General features: G+C 36.6%; 2 protein-coding genes across 3 annotated transcripts; both read left to right on the forward strand.

Moving 5' to 3' along the window:
* The first annotated feature begins 288 nt into the window (after window positions 1–288).
* On the forward strand, window positions 289–6121 carry LOC141653241 (RHOMBOID-like protein 12, mitochondrial). The gene is made up of 8 exons (XM_074460945.1): window positions 289–799; window positions 1902–2022; window positions 2370–2489; window positions 3601–3711; window positions 3994–4038; window positions 4808–4912; window positions 5010–5051; window positions 5808–6121. Exons 1-8 carry the CDS (start codon window positions 465–467, stop codon window positions 5904–5906), a joined length of 978 nt encoding a protein of 325 aa, XP_074317046.1. The 5' UTR covers window positions 289–464; the 3' UTR covers window positions 5907–6121.
* Window positions 6122–6671: 550 nt separating this feature from the next.
* LOC141653240 (uncharacterized) lies at window positions 6672–19231 on the forward strand. Of its 2 annotated transcripts, XM_074460944.1 has the most exons (11): window positions 6672–7315; window positions 10629–10778; window positions 10978–11145; window positions 13499–13651; window positions 14123–14275; window positions 15029–15193; window positions 15311–15490; window positions 16460–16634; window positions 16897–17026; window positions 17645–17708; window positions 18609–19231. In XM_074460944.1, exons 1-11 carry the CDS (start codon window positions 7165–7167, stop codon window positions 18644–18646), a joined length of 1527 nt encoding a protein of 508 aa, XP_074317045.1. In that variant the 5' UTR covers window positions 6672–7164; the 3' UTR covers window positions 18647–19231. The 2 variants fall into 2 exon arrangements, 1 of the variants encoding a protein (XP_074317045.1); XR_012547363.1 differs by lacking the exon at window positions 16897–17026 and having other exon boundaries at window positions 6845–7315; window positions 18609–18680.
* Window positions 19232–19692: the final 461 nt, after the last annotated feature.

The raw sequence follows: 19692 nt of genomic DNA on the forward strand, positions 1-19692 counted from the left end.
TATTAATTCATGTAACTAAAGATTTAACAAAATAAATATATAAAGGATTTCATTTACAATATATTATATTTTGGGTTTTTTTTTGGGGGGTTTTTCTAGTATAAGTTATGAAATATGTATATTGTGTATAAATCTCATTCCTTAGTTGTTCATGGGCGGGACATCCATTAAAAACGATTCATCCGGAACCTAAATAAAACAGACTTAAACGACATATTTTCCGAAAATTAACATTCAACTCGACAATCCGTCCCAAAACCTAACAACCCACAAGTAAAACACGAGTACATGACTAATCCGTCAAAATAGTCATGTAAATCCGACCGTATCCGATCAAATTTGCATTTAACCACCTCTTTCCCACTATGCATGAGAAACTCAACAAACTCGACCATTCTTCCGGCTTCTCCTTGTGTGGTTGGCCTCTCCTTTGTTTCAAGTTTTTGGAGGAAAATCAATAAAAAATGAACAAACTACTTACCTTGAAACACTTCTCAGAAAAACTCCAGAAAACAAACTTAATTCCATGCAATTCTCTTCATAATCATTCCTATAAACCCTTCTACTCTCTCTCTAGATCTCCCTCCATTGTTCCTAAACCTGCGAAACCTCAATTGCATTGTTATTCCCCAACAAATTATGGATTTTACTCGAACCCTACTTTTTCCAAATCATTTTCTTCAATTCTTCATTTTAAGGGCACTTTTAATTCATTTCTGGGTTCAAGACTTTGTTTTTTAAAAACCCAATTTCCAAAGTTTAAGTCTTCTCCTTGGTCTTCCACTCAGAAGCGTAAATGGTAATTGTTCAATGTCATTTTTGTTAGAATTAAGTTAATTTCATGGATTATTGGGTTAATTATGATGTTGGAAGCTGTGATTTATCTTAATTTTGATGGGGTTGTGTTAATTTGGTTGATCATTGTACATTATAGGGTTTAGGGTTTATGGGGTTTGAATTGTTTAGGGTTAATTTAGTTGCTGTTAGTGATTGTTCAATGCAGTTTTTCTTAGAATTAAGATAATTTCATGTGTTATTGAGGTAATTATGATGTTGGGAGCTGTTTATTTCTCTTAATTTTGATGGCTTTGTGTTGATTTTGTTGATCATTATGAATTATACGGTTTAGGTTTTACGGTTTACAGGGTTTAAGTTGTTTAAGGTTAATGTAGTTTACTGTTAGTATTGTTGTCCTTTTTTCTTGTGTTACTTTGCAAAGTGTCATATATTGTGAATGAGAAGGATCATGTTTCCTGTTATAAACACTAGTTGAATGTATTTTGATGGAGTTCTGCAGGTTTAATTCTTGTAAATGTAAACTTCTTTTTGGTTATTGAAAGCTAAAAATGTCTTTTGTTGTTTTGTATTTTCATTTTGATGAATGTGGTGGGCAATATTGGCTAGTTCGTTATGAATTGTGCATCCGGTACGTAATATGAATATGCTTGAACCAATTCACGATTCAGTGATGTCGAGTAAATCCGGTAACCCATGTGATAGGTAGGTTTTGTGTTCATGTAATGACCAATAGTCCAAATTTCCCAAAGTAGCCTTCCTTCCAAGTAAAAAATGTTTCTATGTCTAACAAATTTGATATTCAAGATTCGCTAAAGGATTTTATAACCAAATATTCTGAATACTATATAGTTCTTTTGTGTTAACTCTTTCAGGCTCTAAAAACATTCCACGGTCACACGACTCGCACTGGACATGGGACATGTATAACCCAAAATGCTAGTGCTGGGATTACTTATTTAGAGACTCTTAGATACAATAAAATGTTTCAATCTAGTTACGTATACTTACATGACATTGGTCCCCTGGCACATCAGTTCCATAATTATTTGGTTGATCTATTCTTGGGAATTCTGTACTGAGACTCTTCTGTCTCTTGTATGCAGGAGTTCATATTCCCAAGGTTATTCATCTGATAACATAGTTCTAGGTTTAATCGTCACCAATGCAGCTGTTTTCGTACTGTGGCGAGTTCTTGACCGTGATTTTATGTACAAAAACTTTATGGTTAGTCTTTGTTTGACGTCTCTACGCTAAATTTGTAGGTTTTTCTGTTTGTTGTTAACCAGCATAGGTGGATCCACAAAGTTTCCAGGTCCTGGAAGCTAAATCTTTGGTTCATTTTGTGCGTTGTTTGTGCTAAAAAAATTTAAAGTATGCAAGTTTTTTACCATAATATGTCTCTAATATTTGAAGGGACCTCATAAAGAAATTGTTTTGGATCCACAACAGTTGACCAGTCTTTGATTTCCCCACTTTCTTCTTGTTATTACTCCAGAACTTCAATACTTATTGGATGTGGTTCATCAGTTTTTATTCTAACTGCCACTCTGATTTGGGCTACCTTCCTGCAGATTTCGGTGGACAATATTAAAAGTGGACGTGTACACACACTGATCACTTCTGCATTTAGTCATATTGACATGGGACATATTGCATCCAACATGATTGGTCTCTACTTCTTTGGAAGCAGTGTACGCGTGACATTTCTATTACTCTTTTTATGCTCTGCTTTGTTTATAAATTTCACGTTAATTAATTTTCCCTCATCTCAGTGCTCTCCTTTACATTTGACTCTGTGCATATATTCTCAACTATTTTTTTCTTGGTTGTCTAAAGATACAACTATACAAGTGTATTACCTACGCTGTTTTCGCACTTAATACATTTGGGATGCTCCTTACCTATTTTTCTCTAATACGGCATCATTCAAATTCTCTAATTTTAACCTGTTAAATTCCTTTTTTCACTCTGTACTTGCTCTGTATTTAGTGCTCCGTGAACGTCCACACAAACTCACTTGTATTGAAGTATCTTCTGTGGCATATAGGTCATGAACTTCCTGGCTGACTCACTGTACTGATTTGGCATGCTTGTGTGTAGGTCATGAACGTTATCACCATTCCCGGGTGATTCATAATTTCTCTATGTTTCGACTTGCCCATGAGCTGATATTGAGGAAAATTGAACCTGTTCATATATTTGGGAAATTCTTAAAAATGAATATGAATGGAGGTGTATTAGTTTTTTAATATCGAGTCGGTTTCTTCTCCTACCTATATTGAATAGAACATGCCAAGCCAAATCTTCTTCATGTAAAACCTGCTTGATTTAGATCGGTAAAATCGTACGCTTTTTTTATGAAAGCATGGGCTATGGCTCAAATACGTAGTCAATCCGATTTCCATAGGAGCAGTTGATAATTGAATAGATCAAACATGTCAAACTGTACATTGAATCTGTGCATTGCACATATCTGAAGAAATTGCTTGTCAATGTTGATATCGTTTGACCACCAAAGTCACATGAGAACAATAGATTTGAGATGGAGATGGTAGTCCTGGTAGTTGGATGTAAATGTGTTTCCAGGCCATGGTTTAATGGTATCATATCTCTGCAATTCTTAGGCACCTTCTTAGAAACATTACCCCACTTCAGGTAGAGCCTTTTTAAGTGGTCCATGCTAAATGATACAGATCATACAATCTTTGACAACATTGTATGACACACACATATTTAAGGTTTACGTGGCCGTGAATCTGGTTCAAACTGATTTTGTGCTGACTAACATTGTTCTCATTGCAGATTGGAAGATATCTGGGACCTGACTATTTGCTGAAACTGTACTTTGCTGGTGCTGTTGTTGGATCAATATTCTATGTGGTGCACCATGCCTTTATTGCTAAAATGTTTGAGGTATAGTGTTCAAGATTTATCCATTTAAAATGTAGGGAATCATTTATCTCACATTCCGCCTTTTCTTAAATGTTGAATTGAACATCAATCATAAGACGCTAAAAGCATATCTTACATTGTATTTGCCTTCTGCTGAACTACTGTGGGCTGTGGCTGGGTTGAGTTCCAGGCTATTATTTGTTGTTTGAGTTCAACTATAGCCAACTTTAAACTGTTTTAACCATCAATAAGATAATACATTCTGTGGATCCTTAATGGCGATGTCCATATTGGCCTCTTCAGAAACAAGGAACATTTGGAAGGGATTTTTCAAGAGTTCCAGGATTGGTAAGTTTTAACGAACTCTGTTTATTATTTCCAGTATGTATCGTTTCCTTTTTCCCCCGTGTGCACTTTTTGATAATAAGCTAAGTATGTGTGAATAGGAGATATTGATGTCCAGCCTTCTGTTTGGAATTTGGAAGTACTAAGATATATGAACCATATTCTTTTACCAGAAGGACAGAATAGTTTAGTGTAGGGCTTTCCCTTACTAATGTGGCTTGCTATCAATCGTATTTTTGTCCTGCTATTTTATCGAGTAGCATAGGTATCTTCTTACCAGTTTTCACTTTTAGCACAAGACGTGATCAAGGTTGGCCTTGCTTGTGTGCACTTAATAACAATGCCATCTTTGATTATTCTTTGAGTTGATTTGGTATCAGTTGTCCAAATTTCTTGTACAATTTTTTTAAATCTCTTGTTTGTGGGGACAATTGGAAAACACACTAATGTAAATTGAGAACCCTTAGGAGAATGTCAAGAAACCAGTTTTAGTCTGTGAGATTGAATGTAGTGATGGATTCTCTTCGTAGAGCCAAAGTAAAAGGTCCGTTTTTCCATGATTTGGATTGAGTTCTTAGGTCATTGTCTAAACCTTTGACATGCCTTATGTTTGCTTTATTAGTCTAAAGTTTCACTTTCTTTTAAAGATTAGTTTTCCAACTAATATATCAATAAATTGTTCTTCGTACTTCACTAGTTCAATGCCACTTTCGGTAAATCTTGGGACATTTTCTCGTTTGCAAAATGGTGACTTGACTTCAACTGCATTTAGGGTGCGAGTGGGGCGGTGAATGCCATCATGCTTCTTGATATATTCCTTTTTCCAAGGGCAACACTCATGTTTGACTTTTTCATACCAGTCCCTGCGATTTTACTGGTAAGATCCCTTTTTTTTTTTTTTTTTTTTAAATAAATCATGTGCTACTTGTTTGGTCATTCTTCTTGCCATTACTTATCAATTGTATGGATATTAGGGTATCTATCTAATCGGCCAAGATGTCTTGAGGATGGTAAAGGTATGCTGGTTTGCCTATTCATTTATCTGTTTAGTTTTTTTTTTACATTTATATCATGAATGAACTCACGAATTCCATGAATATTAACTCGCATGTTACTCTCACCCTGCCGTGATTGTTGAACACGGCTATCTTTTGCAAAAATAAATAAATTGTGTTGTCCGACGAAAAAAGTACAGAATATCGTGACGGATGGTTGGAGTTTCCAAAAGGCGACGTGTAGCCAAAGTGAATTATCGAAGTAACATATTAAGTTATTAACTCTCCAAAGTTTTAGTGTTGAAGATATTGACCTTGAAACCTTTAAAAAGTTGGTTTATTATGAGTTGCCCATATGTGTTATTCTGAACCTGCTCACGAACATCGCATACTTTGGTTGTAACAAAACTCAAGCTTCACAAATCGGGTTTGGTTGGATCGGCACTGTCTGTTTTCTGTTAGGTCAGAAAATGGTCGGAAGTAATATTCAGCATTGGTCATTTGCAAAACATACTCCAAGGGGGGCAAACTATGTCTGTCGGACCCAGTGACGATTAACTGTGGAGTCGCAAGACTGTTTATTTAATTTAGTGTAAAGATGTTTTGTATGAGTAGAACTTTTGCGGACTTTTGTTATACTCCGTATATAGGCCCCACTAAGTTATACCTGATGGTTCTTGAAATTTTCTAGTTACACCATTGATCCTGACCACTTGCTTTGTGATAGGCGGGAGATTGGGGGTAATGTTGTAATTGTTCATATTGATGTGCTTGCAGGGCGATCAGCAAATATCGGGATCAGCTCACCTGGGAGGTGCTGCAGTTGCAGCAGCTGCATGGCTTCAACTGAAGAAGGGCAGGGGCTTTCGATTCTAACTATTACGTATATCATTTTATTAGGATTTGCTTTGCTCATTTTAGTTAGACCCTAAATTCTCATGCTTTATTTAGGCTAATGTATTTTTAGCAAGGCCAAGGTTCGAACCTCAACGTGTAATGTTGAAGGGATTTGTGCTCGAACGAGATCTTCATGTAGTGCCTTTAGCTTAACTCACGCCAATTTATCAGGGACCGTGTCCTGTTCCGTGAAATTCACGAGCATTTGTCAAAGTATGGATGACAACTTCTAACTTCCTAAAAGCCCGTGGCAATTGACAATTCAGACCATATTCGGCAAAGCTTCATCCGACCCACTTTCTTTCATCACCTAATATTATACTCCCGCCAATTCAGCAAAAATGTCTCGGTTCTCAAAAATTTCACACGAATCTATCAAATTGATCCAACCATTTCACAAAAAAAAGCCCATGGAATATGAATGTATCAAATTGATCGAACCAGTGGAACGACAAGGAGGATATGATTGGTTTAATAGTCAAGGTCGTCGATCGACCATGCCAACACTAAAGCTACCATCAATTGTTTTCCGATTAAGTATGTTTAAATACTTCGATAAATCACCTAGTATATATTACCTAAACTACAAATTCTATACCATATAATAAAACGGATTTATCCAACGAGTAGTATTTAACTAGTACTCTGAATATATTACCTAATCTACGAATTCTATCCCATATGATGGACGGATTTGTCCATCGGGTAGGTATTTATTGAAAAAAAACTTCATCTAACAAAAATCCGACTCATGTAATCACCGAAATCACCTAGATATATTACCTAATCTACAAATTTTATCCCATATAAAACGGTCGGATTTATCCATCGAGTAGTATTTAATAATAAAACTTCGTCTAATAAAAATCCGACCCATTGTAATCCCTAAACTATTGTATCTATTGTCAATTGTTACACTTGTTAACTCCCTTTGTGTTCTACACTCACCAAGTCATCCATTACTCTAACAAAAATTCGCAATTTTTTTCTTCCCAACTAAAATCAAATCTAAACTCACATTCCAAATCATAGATTAACATCTATACAACAATTTGTAACACCCCAATTTTACAATTTAAAAACCCAGGATTTTATTTTCTTAATTGTCCAATTTCTATCCCTATTTTACTTTAATTCTCAGTCAATTTTCAGGTGCAACAACACAGACAAAAACCCAGAAAACCCAACACCTTCAATTATTAATTTTAATTAAAATATAAAAGAAAAAAAAGGAAAAATGAGGTGGGAGAGAGTGAAGGGAGGTGTGGGGCCAGGGAAGAGGTGGGGCCACACTTGTAATGCTGTTAGAGGAGGTACAATGGTGTATGTGTTTGGTGGTTATGGCCCTGATAACTCTCACTCTAATAAACTTCATGTTTTTCATACTGGTAAAGTTTCTTTCTTTATTTCTGTTATTGTTGGATGACAAGGAAACCCGAAATCGCTACCTTTTTTGTTTTGGTTATTCATGTTACTGCTTGTATTTTGTTTTCATACTATATGTGCAATTATGTGACATGGGTGTTTCGTAAGCTTGAATTGCTGTTATTTTTGTTTTTTTTTTTGTTAGATGACAAGGAACCCGCGACTGCTACCTTTTGGTTTTAGTTATTCGTGTTGCTGTTTGTATTTTGTTTTTTATACTGTATGATATAATTTCGGACCTGAAGTTGTTGGAAAGATAGAAATTGTGGGTGGTGTTGTGCAATTGCGTGACATGAGTATTTTTTAACATGGGTTTTTTGATATGTTATGGTCTTATGGAGTTGATTGATACTGACATACAGTCATACACCTCTGTTCTGTGAATCTCTCAGACAGAATTAATCATTTTGTTCTATCTCAAATCTCAATGCATTTTCCAACAATCCAACAAATTTTCATTATGGGGTATAGAGGTGGCAGTAGAACAGCTCAGGTCGGTTTAAGCCAAGTCAGATATATCATATATCCGGTTTTAGCTGGGTCAATATCATCCATTGGGTTGAGTAGGTTTAATTCAGCCACGCCGAGATTGGTTTGTTTCTGGTTGTTGTCGGGTCAGGTTATCAGTCGATATTTCATAGTGTGTTTTCAAATTCAGAAAGATGGTTACATGTATAGGCTACCGTAAAGTCTATATCTTGTTCTATTAAGTAAAATTACCAAGTTAAATATCGAATAGATCTAATTTGGCTCAATATTAAGCTAATTCGTTGCAGGGCTGTCAGTCGGCCGATTCATTTTCATCTGGGACAGTTTTGATTCGGGGTGGGAAGGGACATCTCAGGTTGCATCGGTCATCTATTTGGCCTAGGGTCTGGTAAATTCTGGTTTATCAAATTTTGGTGTTTCACTGGATTTAGTTCTTGGACGTTCGGGTAAGGTTTCTTAAGTCAGACCAGCTTTTGACAGCTCTTTATGCTTGCTACCGACCCCCTTATCTTTCTTAAGGCAAAAGGTATTGGGGCATTAGTGAATGAATGAGTAGGAAATAAATTTGTGTGGATTTATGCGGATTTATGGATGCGATTTTTATCAAGAGACAATTGATGGAACACCATCGGGACAAGAAGAAAGACTTGCATATGGTTTTTATTGACTTGGAAAAGGCATATGATAGGGTACCGAGAGAAGTACTTTGGTGGGCTTTGGCGAGAAAGGGTGTGTCTCGAAAATATATTTACATAAATGACATGTATGAGGGGGCTAGTGCAAGTGTTCGCACTAATTTTGGGAGAACGAAAGAATTTCCCATTACCATTGGGGTGCATCAAGGTTCCGCACTTAGTCCTTTTCTCTTTGCTATAGTTATGGATGAGTTGACAAGGGATATCCAGGACGACATCCCTTGGTGTATGATGTTTGCGGATGATATTGTGTTGATTGATGAGACGAAAGTGGGGGTTGAGAGAAAGTTGGAATTGTGGAGGCATACTTTGGAGACTTGTGGGTTTAGGCTAAAGATCGACAGAGGTGGGGAGTATTATTTTCGATGGGAATGCTATTGAGGGGTCGGATTTCTTCAGATATCTAGGATCTATTATTCAAAAAGATGGGGAGTTGGACGGAGATGTGACTCATCGAATTATAGCGGGATGGTTGAAATGGAAGAGTGCTTCAGGGTTTTTATGTGATACAGATATGCCCTAAAGATTAAAGGGGAAATTTTATCACACGGCAATTAGGCCTGCCTTACTTTACGGCTCCGAGTGTTGGGTCGTGAAACATTGTCACATTCAAAAGATGAGTGTGGCGGAGATGCGTATGTTGAGGGGGATGTGCGGTCATACAAGAAAAGATCGTTTAAGGAATGAGGTGATTAGGGAAAAGGTGAAAGTGGCGCCAATAGAGGACAAGATGATGGAAAACCGACTAAGATGATTTGGCCATGTGAGAAGGAGACCTATGGACGGATGTTGGATGTTGGATGCTGGAGACCTTAGGAACAGAAAAGGTTGCTAGGGGTAGAGGGAGACCAACACAGAGTGATAGAGCACGATATGAGATTTCTCTGGCTTTATGAGGGAATGGTGATGGAGAGGGCACAATGGAGGGAAATGATACATGTGGATTTTTAGTATTTGACATTTGAAATATTTAATGTTTTTTATTTACTTTTTAAAAATGTATTTGTTCTTTTCAGTTTTATTACACCTTTTTTACCCACATCTTTCCTATATATTAATACCTTGTTCACTTTTAAGGTTTTCCCGGCCCTTAAGTTTTACTTCGGTTTTCAAAATCGTTTTAATCTTTATTCTCGATTTAAATTCGAAGTTTTTATAAAAGAAATCCGGACTTCGATTTTAAAACCTTAAGTTTATCTTCTTTTGTATTATGTTTCACTGGCCTTTTGTTTTTCACTTTTTCTTTTCTATATTTTCGCATTTTGAGGTGTGCGTTCACCCATGGACGGTTCTAAAGGATGATTCATGTCAGCCGACCCCAAATCATTTTGGGATTAAGGCTCTGATGTTGTTGTTGTTGTTGGATTTATGCGGATTTAAGTATTCAGTATCTATTTTAGTGGTCTATATGTCTGAATACAGTAGTTCATTCTGGTTTGGTGGAATGTTGCTAAATGATACAAATGTCAGCCCATATTTTTTTTCTGTTATATCATTCATTTTATTTTATCCGTAGGGTGTAATTACTGATGAATTGGGGGGTGGAAACTCTGGAAAGAAGTAAATAACTGTTCCTATCTCAAGTCTCTTAACTAAAGGGAATTAGAGTGCAAATCTCACTTCTACTTTAGTATTTTATTATGGAGTAGTTTAGTGTGTGAAAGCATACTCCATGGACGTACTATTCGATATTTATACTGGACTAGGGAAGGCAACATATGGAATTCTCAATGCTGTTTAAGAGGCCTTAACGAATAAAATTGGAAAGAAGTCTTAAGAATGTAGCCGAGTGGTCTCGACTTTTTTTTCCTCATTATACTTGGTAGTACCCTATCAGGTATTGAGTTCACTTTGTTTCGATCTACCTGTTTAGGATCCATTATCTATGTAGAAGAAATGTATGTCCTCTTTTTCTTCTATCACTTGTTTTCAGTGCTTTTTTCTTTCCTAATGATTTATAGGAAGCTTTAAATTACAGTTTGTGTTATCTGGTCCACTCCGGCCTTTCAAATTTCTTTTGTTCTCTCTCTTTCAGGTGTCTTCTGTTAAATTTTCTTATGCTTATATTGTCGGGGCTTCTTTTCTTCTGCAGAATCTGAAACATGGAGTGAGATAGTCGTAAAAGGGGCACCACCAACTCCAAGGGACAGTCATACTTGCACAACAGTAAATGATAATCTATTTGTGTTTGGTGGGACAGATGGGCTTAAACCTCTTAAAGATTTGCAAGTTTTTAATACTTGTAAGTTCATTTAGGAATTGTTGATATTTCCTAGATTCCATAGAATGGAAGAACTCCCCCTACCCCAAAATTTTGAAATATTTGGAAACAAAATAACTACATTATTTTTAGATTTAGCTGCGTTACTATTGTTGAATTATTATGGTATGCTGTGTGTGACCGATTTCTGATGTTTAACGAAGTTCATACAATTGTTTAGTGTCAAATACATGGACATGTCCATATGTGAGAGGTGATGCTCCAGAGGCAAGGGAAGGCCATAGTGCAGCAGTAGTTGGTAAAAGATTATTCATTTTTGGTGGATGTGGTAAATCTATGGACAATTCGGATGAGGTGCATTATAATGATCTCTATATATTAGATACTGGTAAGTTCTCTGTTCCTATTTTTGATGTGATCTGTAACAGTAGCTACTTATAGAGGCTTTTTGTTGTTGTTGTTGTTGCGGTTACACCTCTCAAAGATTTGTTTGAGGTGTTCTGTTCCTAGTTTTGTTAAGTGATCTTTATTAATTGTATACAATAGGCCCGATGATATGTACCTCAATGATTTTGTTTGAATTTAGCACAGATAAACCTTTGAAGATTGCGAACTTAAGGGCAAATTACATGTAGGCTGCTTCATGTTTACATAAATACTTCTCAGTGGCTTATAAGTCTATAACTCACGACTTGAGTAGTACACTCGTACTCCTAATTTACTAGTTTCTTAGTGAGCTGACTTTTAACTTTCGGCCATCTAAAACTTATAATTGATATATAAAAAAAGTAGTTTATTTTCGCAGTACATTTTTTACTCATCTCAGTACTTTTTACACCGTATTTTCCATTTGGCTACCCTTCCCTAACAATTCAACCTCCCGTATTAATCAAAAATCATCACTTATGTACTATAATTTCAATGGAGAACATGTATTTGATTCATAAATTGCAATTATAGATCAAATTAATAATTTTTTCTATGCTTTTTATACCTTCCTTTATTATTTATGGGTTGGGTTAATTTTAGGGTTAAGCAATGATTGTTAAAGGGTGGTCAACTGGTGGCACAGATAGAGGGTGGCAGTAGGGGACGACCCGTGGGGGAGAGGCAGTGAGGGTGGAGGTGCGACGTGAAGTGTGGTGGTTGGTAGGGTTCTTTTAGTGGAGGGTTCAATCGGTGGCTGAGATTCGAGAAGGCAAGTGGGTCGTCGGTTGGGGACGATGGGTCACAGGAGGGGAGGGAGGTTGCTGGTCGCCGGTCAGTGGGTGTTGATCGCGGTGGGGGTGCTACGTGGTAGTAAAGGGGGTTGAGCCTTTGATTGATGTTGTGAATGTAGTACATTATTTATCCATTTATTTACCCTTTTTGGGATATTTTCCGGTGTACCCCCGGGTTTTTCGATTTTCTATGTTGTACCCCTACATTTTTGAAATTCTATGGTGTACCCCTAAACTTATTACTTATTTCTCCATCATGACCTCTTTCATATCTCCACTTACTTTATTACTATCAAACAACCGTACATTGACCTTTATTTTGACTCATTAATGTTGTATACCCATCTTATATGAGAAGCATCATAAATCACTTTTAATAAGTACAAACTAGTATTAAAAACCTCCGTTATGAAGCATGAAATGATAATGGAGATTTGATGAATTTGAGTTAAATTCGTATACTATTTGGTGGGTCAATGGGTAATTCGGTGAACTAATAATCAGTAAATGAGTAGATTATCGAGTAATTGGAATAGTAAATAAACGATTTAAAGATCAATTAAGAAACTAAGTTAGCAAAGACGATAAATAAGGTCATGGTATAGAGTATAGACTAATGTATAGAGTGTAGGGGGTACACCATAGAATTTCAAAAATGTAGGGGTACAACATAGAAAACTGAAAAACTCGGGGTTACACCTTAGAATATCCCTTTTTTACCAATGCAAGTACACTGTGTTGGTGCGTTAATCTGGCTGGTGATGATGGGTCGCGGCGGTGGCAAGTGGTGGCGGACTGGCGGTAGCAGGCGGTTGTGTGTTATGGACTTGTGGTGGGAGGGAGGAGATTGGAGATGGATGAGTAAATTGAGAGTAGAAAAAATTAGGGAGAAATGACAAGGGTAATATGGGAAAAGTTGTACTAAATTGAGTAAAAAACGTACTGCGAAAATCACCACCCAAAGTAAAATACTCATATAGATGATTAAAAGTCAGAAACTGGTTCTTATATAGAAAGCTGTGAGTTTTACTTGCACAAATTGTTGCATAAGACCATTTCATCCATAAGACTAGCTTAATAACAAGATGTCCACCTAAATTAGTTAATAAACATATAAAAAGATATTTTATTTGATAACTTAATATTTTATTTTGATAACTTGCATATTTAAATATGTCCATATTCATCCTAAGATATCGGGTTATCAATATATATTTAAAATATAAATTTAATTAAATCTAACATTAGACTATGCTCCTTTTGGGACCAGTCCTATGCTATAGGACGGTCCTATAAGGGAGTTGCCGAGTCATAAGTCTTAAGTCATCTAGGTGTAATTTTGTAAAGACCTCAACCCACCAATATTACTAGGTATAGTTTTTCCTTATACTAATTCGTTGATGGTGTCCTTATTTAGAATATCAAAGGCTCAAATTTTCAGTAGTAAATTATTAATACACTGGCAATCATAGCTGCATCAAGAATAACTGAATAAATGTTTACATGTCTATTAATTTGCAGAGAGTTTTGTATGGCAGCGTGCAGTGACCTCAGGCATTCCGCCAGCTGCACGAGATAGCCATACATGTTCATCCTGGAGTAACAAAATTATTGTCATTGGCGGTCAAGATGAGCGTGATTATTATTTGTCCGATGTTCATGTCCTTGATACAGGTGTTGTTCCTTTTCTGAGGTGCTTGGGCTCCACGATTAATTTTATGAAATATTTATATGTGTAGCTTATCATAATTCATAAGTGGCTACACTGGGCACACTAATACTTGAAATGTTAGCTCACTCACTAGAAAGAAAGGGAGAAAAAAAAAATTACACGCTAGACAGAATGTTTCCAGCTGTAACTTGATATTGGAAGCTACTCAGGCTTGTAATGGTCATAGTATGTAAAGACCGTAGGGGCATAAAGTAAAACTGTCGCATATTTAAACTGAGTCAGAGATACTGTAATTAATCTTCCAGGGTAAGATTGCACTGCTATTTTTACATTTATTCACCTTCTTTCAGCACTTGGGCATAAAAAAGAGTCTAAAATCGTGAAGATTTAACTTGGATAAGGAATTTAGTAGTTTATTTATGGTTTTAATTGCTCTATGTGCATTCATATAGATTTCGTCTATGTTGGAACAGATACTCTTGTATGGAAAGAGCTGAACACTGCCGGACAGTTGTTACCGCCACGTGCTGGACATTCGAGTATTGGTTTTGGCAAACACATACTTGTATTTGGAGGGTTCAGCGATGATCAGAACCTGTATGATGATCTTTACATGCTTGACGTTGGTGAGTGAAAAGAGATCTCGTATTCTCTACAACTAATGATTATTGTAACTTGACTGTTTGTATCAACAAATTTCTGTTTGGAAGTGACTATACCACCACTTTGAAAGACATCAGTTGTTGTATACATTTGATTCATTCTCGGTCAAATTGATCCTTTAGACCCTTTGGTCGAAGATTGAGGAACAATTTTGTATCCTCATCTATGGCCGAAGCCTTTGATTTTGAGAAATTATTCTTCAAATTGGACTTGATTATTTGTTTTTACCATTTTCCTCCTTTTCTAAGTGACCAAAATGTATAAATAAATAGATAGTATACTTATACTTTGGGGTATTAGAACTTGGCACTTGTGGTACAAAAGGAAATAGGGCCAAGCTGCCAGATGGCCCATCTTTCTGGAATGCTAAATAGCTAGGGGTCTATGCTCCATGGGTTAATATTGCCAGCTAGATGAACCTGTTTTTGTTTATCAAGCTGCGATTTTTGGACACTCTTCAAGGCTGGAAACTTTGACAGAGGTCCAACTTTTGAAGAATTGTGTATTTACGAAAAATGAGTCTCGGCCTTCAGTTTTTAACTTGGGTCTTGTCACTTCTATCATTCTCTACAAAAAATTCGCAGTTATTTTGATGCTTTTACCGGGTAGTATATTTTCTCTGATCAACTTCTGTCCTTGCTTCTACAATTACCACCTTTACACTGATGGAGTATATATTATTATATTCAACTTACTGTCGTTAATGCATTGTTCAGACACTGGTATTTGGACAAGAATTAATCCCCATGGAGATAAGCCTTCTGCCAGATTTTCAATGTCCGGTGACTGTCTGGATCCATCAAAAAAAGGCGTTTTATTCTTCATAGGTGGTTGTAATAGGAATCTGGAAGCGTTGGACGACATGTACTACTTGAACACAGGTTCTTTATTGTCTGCGCTGATGAAATATCTTCTGCTATAGTGAGTTTAATATTCAATTAAATTGGGATACATGGGGTTTGAATTATAAAGCTGATTAAATATAACTTCAATATCAGAACTCGAACGAGATGATGGAAGAGATGAACGAAGGTTGGAGAAATTATCTCATAGAAAGCAACTTAGTATGCAGAGTCAGGAACAAAATGTTCTGTACCCAGAAAATGATAGAGCACTTGTAACCATAACGACGGGTGATCATGGAAGTCCATTGTCGTTGCCATATAACAGTCATCAGAGTACGATAACTTATCTCTTGCTGTATTGTCAATTTTTCCCCCCTGGCATTTATTAGCTTTGTTTATATGACATTCTGCTGGGTAGCAACTGTAGTATGATATCTCTCTTGAGTAGTTATCATAAGCTGGGTGCTCTATTAGTTAGACTTGATCCTCTTTCCCCTTGGGGAAATATGAAGACAAATGTATGCTAGAAATTGGTACTTAGATTTAGTTCGTACTATTTTCCATTTGTTTCCAATACGTATAGCAATCCTCTGATTTTGGAATATAATAGTAGAATAAAGCAAACTGACTCAATAAAGGGTTTACGCCTTTTCTAAGTGTGAAGTAGTAGCCGGTCAATAACAATTGTGGTGCAGTTTTTGTTACATGTCATCGGGAAACATCCTCTCTTGTGTTATATATATATATATATATATTATAGGATAAGATTGCGTAGATCTGACCCACCTTACCTTGCCATGGCGGGGAGCCTTTGAGGCACTTGAGTAACGTTGTTGATGAGTTATTTTTCAGAATCCAGACATCTAAGCTTTTTTGCGCTCATGAACTCTGAATACACTTTATGTTTCAAAATCATTAAGTGGTTTAACTATAGATAAGATATTTTTTAATCTAGGCTGAAGTGCTGATTGTCACTGGCTATATCGTTTGTAACTTGGGGGGCCTGAGGGAGAAAAGAATCCCAAGAAGACTCAGTGGTGAACTTGTATTTCATTTGGTCTACCACTGTTTGTATCTTTATCAAAATACTAATTGGACTACTCCAGTACGCCATGACTTATTTTCATGTCAAGAGTCTCAGACCTAGATGGACCGTTGCCCTGGAAAAACTTATCATGGTTTCATTTATATTATCACATTCTCCGTTTTAGTGAATTTTTCTATGTTTCGTAGTTTATTAATATTCTTCTATTATCGATGAGTTATAGTAAACTATTATTTAAGATCATGTTTTATTTTCAGGTCGGCAGTATTTTCATCTCAACATGTACCGGCCTCCAGTTGGGAAAAGAACATTTCAAGCTAAAGTAACCAAAAACTTTGCAAACGGGATAACCATTGAAACTATAATTGATGGGAAGCCTTTTCGGGGAATTCTTTTTTCGACTTCTTCCTCTGATAACTTGAATCCTAATGAGTAATATTTCAGACCTTTTTGTATGTATGTTACTTTAAATTGGCTGCAATTGATTGTTGGATTAGGCACGACTTTGTGAAAAAGCTCCATGTTTTTGGTCTAAAATGAGTGTTGAAGTGTTGCGTGTCATGTTAGAATGTTCACGCCACATTCTGCCAAAGTGAAGTGTCAAAATTACATAGATTTTTATATGTGTTCCCGTGTGTATCATTCCATTTTGCTTACGGTAAGGGTTCTTCCTGAATTTAATTGATTTCTTCAGAAAAAGTGATGCCGAAAATGTTACGCCAAAGATGAATGAGAAACAAGATACTTTCTTAAGATCTTGTGCCGAAGTGACTTCGTCAGCCTTAAAGGAAACAGAACCTACTAGTTTGGGCCAACTACAGGAGGTTAGAACGCTTCGTTCCGAATTTCCGATATATTTCTATCAGAGGTCAAAAGCTTTCTTACTAAACCTAGTACACAGTCAATAGCTTATCACTAAAGCTAGAATATATTATCTGATTTCCGTACCGTCGTGGCTAACATGTACCAATGGTGTTTTCTTTCCAAATCCTTCTTACATTGGGAAGATTTTGATTTGATTTGGAGGGAGGAAAATGTTCCCCCCATATTTTTATCCTCCACACCAGTTTGTTAACCAATGGAAATTGTGGCCGTCCCTTGCCCCCAAACCCTTTCATCCAAACAAGTGGTAAAGATGTTGATGTGCTGGCATAAATTCATCACTGGCCCTTGGAATGATAATATGATTCTCAGTAATAAAATCACGTCAATCGGATTTTGTTGGATTGACTTCCTTTGTCGTTCTATTATAATCTTTTTAAATGCCTTCGGGCATTTCTGGAATATTTTACTATTTCCTCCCTAAAGCAAAAAAAAGGGTTCTTTGTTAATTGACTAATTACTGTACTACTAAATTGATTCTTTCAATTAGTTGCAGAGATATGTTTATCAGCTACTTCCTCTAGTATCGGAGTTAAAAACAGTTTTGGTTCGTTTTGCAGGTCTTTGTAAGGGAGTCAGAGGATGTTGTGGTTTCAGAGGGTGATAAGACTGTTCAAGCTTCAGGTTTGTCGAATATGTCTGATATATATGAGTTCTCTACCGCTTTTTGTCCACTGTCCACAAGTATTTGAAACTAATATTGCGAGGCCTAAGGGAGAATTAATCTCTCGTTGGAATTTTGTATGCATATATAAGGATCATTAGCTTTCATTTCCAATAGAGCCAAAGACTCCTTCTTTCTGATTATGTTGGAATAAAGCAAAATGACTCACTAAACTAGTTGTGCTTCTGTGTATAGTGAAGTAACAGTCATTCAATACAATTCTCGACACAATTTTCATTTCAGGTCATTCGTGTACAGCCTTGCCTAATTGCCTTTCTGACCCTCTTTGCTTCCCCATTTGCCGGACCCCTCGAGGCAATGGGGTAATGTTGTTCTATAGGCAGAGGACCAATGCTAGTACTCCCTCTTATTAGCTGATTACATTTGTCAGTTTCGAATTAAAAAGAGTTCATTTTATTATTTACTGCTCAAGTGAGATCAGTTCGAAAAGCTGTTGTCGGACTTTCTCTCATCTTTTTTGTTAGATGTATCTCTCCTGATTCCAAAACTTCTTGGTATGGCCCAAGGGCGTCTTGCCAAGTGTTTTTTCTTTTTACTAGACTTATTTTTATGGTCCTTTTAGGAAGCATGTCTCAGAATTAAGCTGAACTTTTCTGAATTTTGTGGAGCTATTTTGAATGTTGAACTTGGACTAGTCTTAAAGTTAGTTTCACTCAGAATTGCGTGTTTCTTCATAGTTGCATGGTCGATGCCAAATCGTTATCTAAAAGCCGCCAGTTAGTCCCTTAAGAGACAGGCTCATGTATTAATAATAGTCTCACAAGAAACTTTTGTGAGACCTGACCTTATTTGATTACTTGTGATGTGTTGACAGTTGACATTTTTTCTGGTTTGAACAGTTGCAGGAGGCCAGGTATTGACCGGCAACAGTACGTGAAAGCAGAGTAATTATGCATTCAGAGGAAATCATTTCAGCGGCTAGTGTTTTAGGGAGTATTTATGCATTCAAAGGAGATCATTTCGGCGGCTAGTGTTGTAGGGCAGGTAGTGAGCTGAAAGACTGCAATTTTACACCATCAACAACAGTCTTTGGCACTTACATAGACATATTGTTTTCTGGGGGACCGAGAGTCAAGACCCATCTCTTTGCCGCAGGAGGTACATGTATTACCAAATTATCTCTTTGGCTTAGGATTCAACTAACATCTCTGGAAGCATAGGAGGGTAGCTCCATCACTGCATGTAATAGTGCCTCTTCATGTGACTTGAATACATGCCATTATTGAGATTTTCCGAGTTAGTTACTGTCTGTGATCTTTAGAAACTGACCCATTTTTTCGCTGCCTTTGCTCCTATGGAATCAATTCTAGTTGAGCTACAGTCAACTTGTTTATTCTTTGTCCTTTGGTTATTTAGGCTTTGTTTCGCTTCATTGTTTCAAGGTTGATTGTAAAGGTTTGATGAATCGAAATCTCAGTATTCAGACTTTTTTGAAAATAACTAGTTTTGTTTGTTGAGGCAATTGGTCCGTCAATTTTCTCCCGGAAAACAGTTTCAGAAGTACAAGCTCTGTAAAGGTACCTCAACAAGTGACCAACCAACATCCAAAGATGCAAGAATGCAAACGAAAAACATCAATCTAATCAGTCATTTATTCTCAGCCAATTCGTCCCAAAATTAGAAATATTTTCTGTCATATAGCATTGCAATCCCATAAAACATGTTATGACTCTGCATCCAGAACAAGCGAGTTATGAATGCTACTCCGTATGACCGTATGTACTAGAGACGTGAAGGGAAAGTAAGTGCATTTTCATTCTTTATAGCGTTGTAGTCACTGCAGCTTCTAACAATTCTTGTCCCTAATTCTCGGCATCAGTAGTTCTTCATCAATAAAGCATCGCCAAAAGGGAAAGTTGAAAGCTTTCTGCCAGTGTCTGGGTAAATGATACTATGGACCGTCTTTGTTGTTCACGCTGTTTT

The sequence above is a fragment of the Silene latifolia genome, chromosome 4, assembly GCF_048544455.1.
Source record: "Silene latifolia isolate original U9 population chromosome 4, ASM4854445v1, whole genome shotgun sequence".
Taxonomy (NCBI): Eukaryota; Viridiplantae; Streptophyta; class Magnoliopsida; order Caryophyllales; family Caryophyllaceae; genus Silene; species Silene latifolia.

What these genes read in the sequence shown, in the direction of transcription:
- LOC141653241 (XM_074460945.1), top strand. Translation starts at nt 465, where the DNA reads ATGAACAAACTACTTACCTTGAAACACTTCTCAGAAAAACTCCAGAAA. An exon ending in CAGTCCCTGCGATTTTACTG is followed by an intron (nt 4,913 to 5,009) that starts GTAAGATCCCTT and finishes TATGGATATTAG; the next exon opens with GGTATCTATCTAATCGGCCA. An exon ending in ATGTCTTGAGGATGGTAAAG is followed by an intron (nt 5,052 to 5,807) that starts GTATGCTGGTTT and finishes ATGTGCTTGCAG; the next exon opens with GGCGATCAGCAAATATCGGG.
- LOC141653240 (XM_074460944.1), top strand. Translation starts at nt 7,165, where the DNA reads ATGAGGTGGGAGAGAGTGAAGGGAGGTGTGGGGCCAGGGAAGAGGTGG. An exon ending in TCTCTATATATTAGATACTG is followed by an intron (nt 11,146 to 13,498) that starts GTAAGTTCTCTG and finishes ATTAATTTGCAG; the next exon opens with AGAGTTTTGTATGGCAGCGT. An exon ending in GTTTGGGCCAACTACAGGAG is followed by an intron (nt 17,027 to 17,644) that starts GTTAGAACGCTT and finishes TTCGTTTTGCAG; the next exon opens with GTCTTTGTAAGGGAGTCAGA.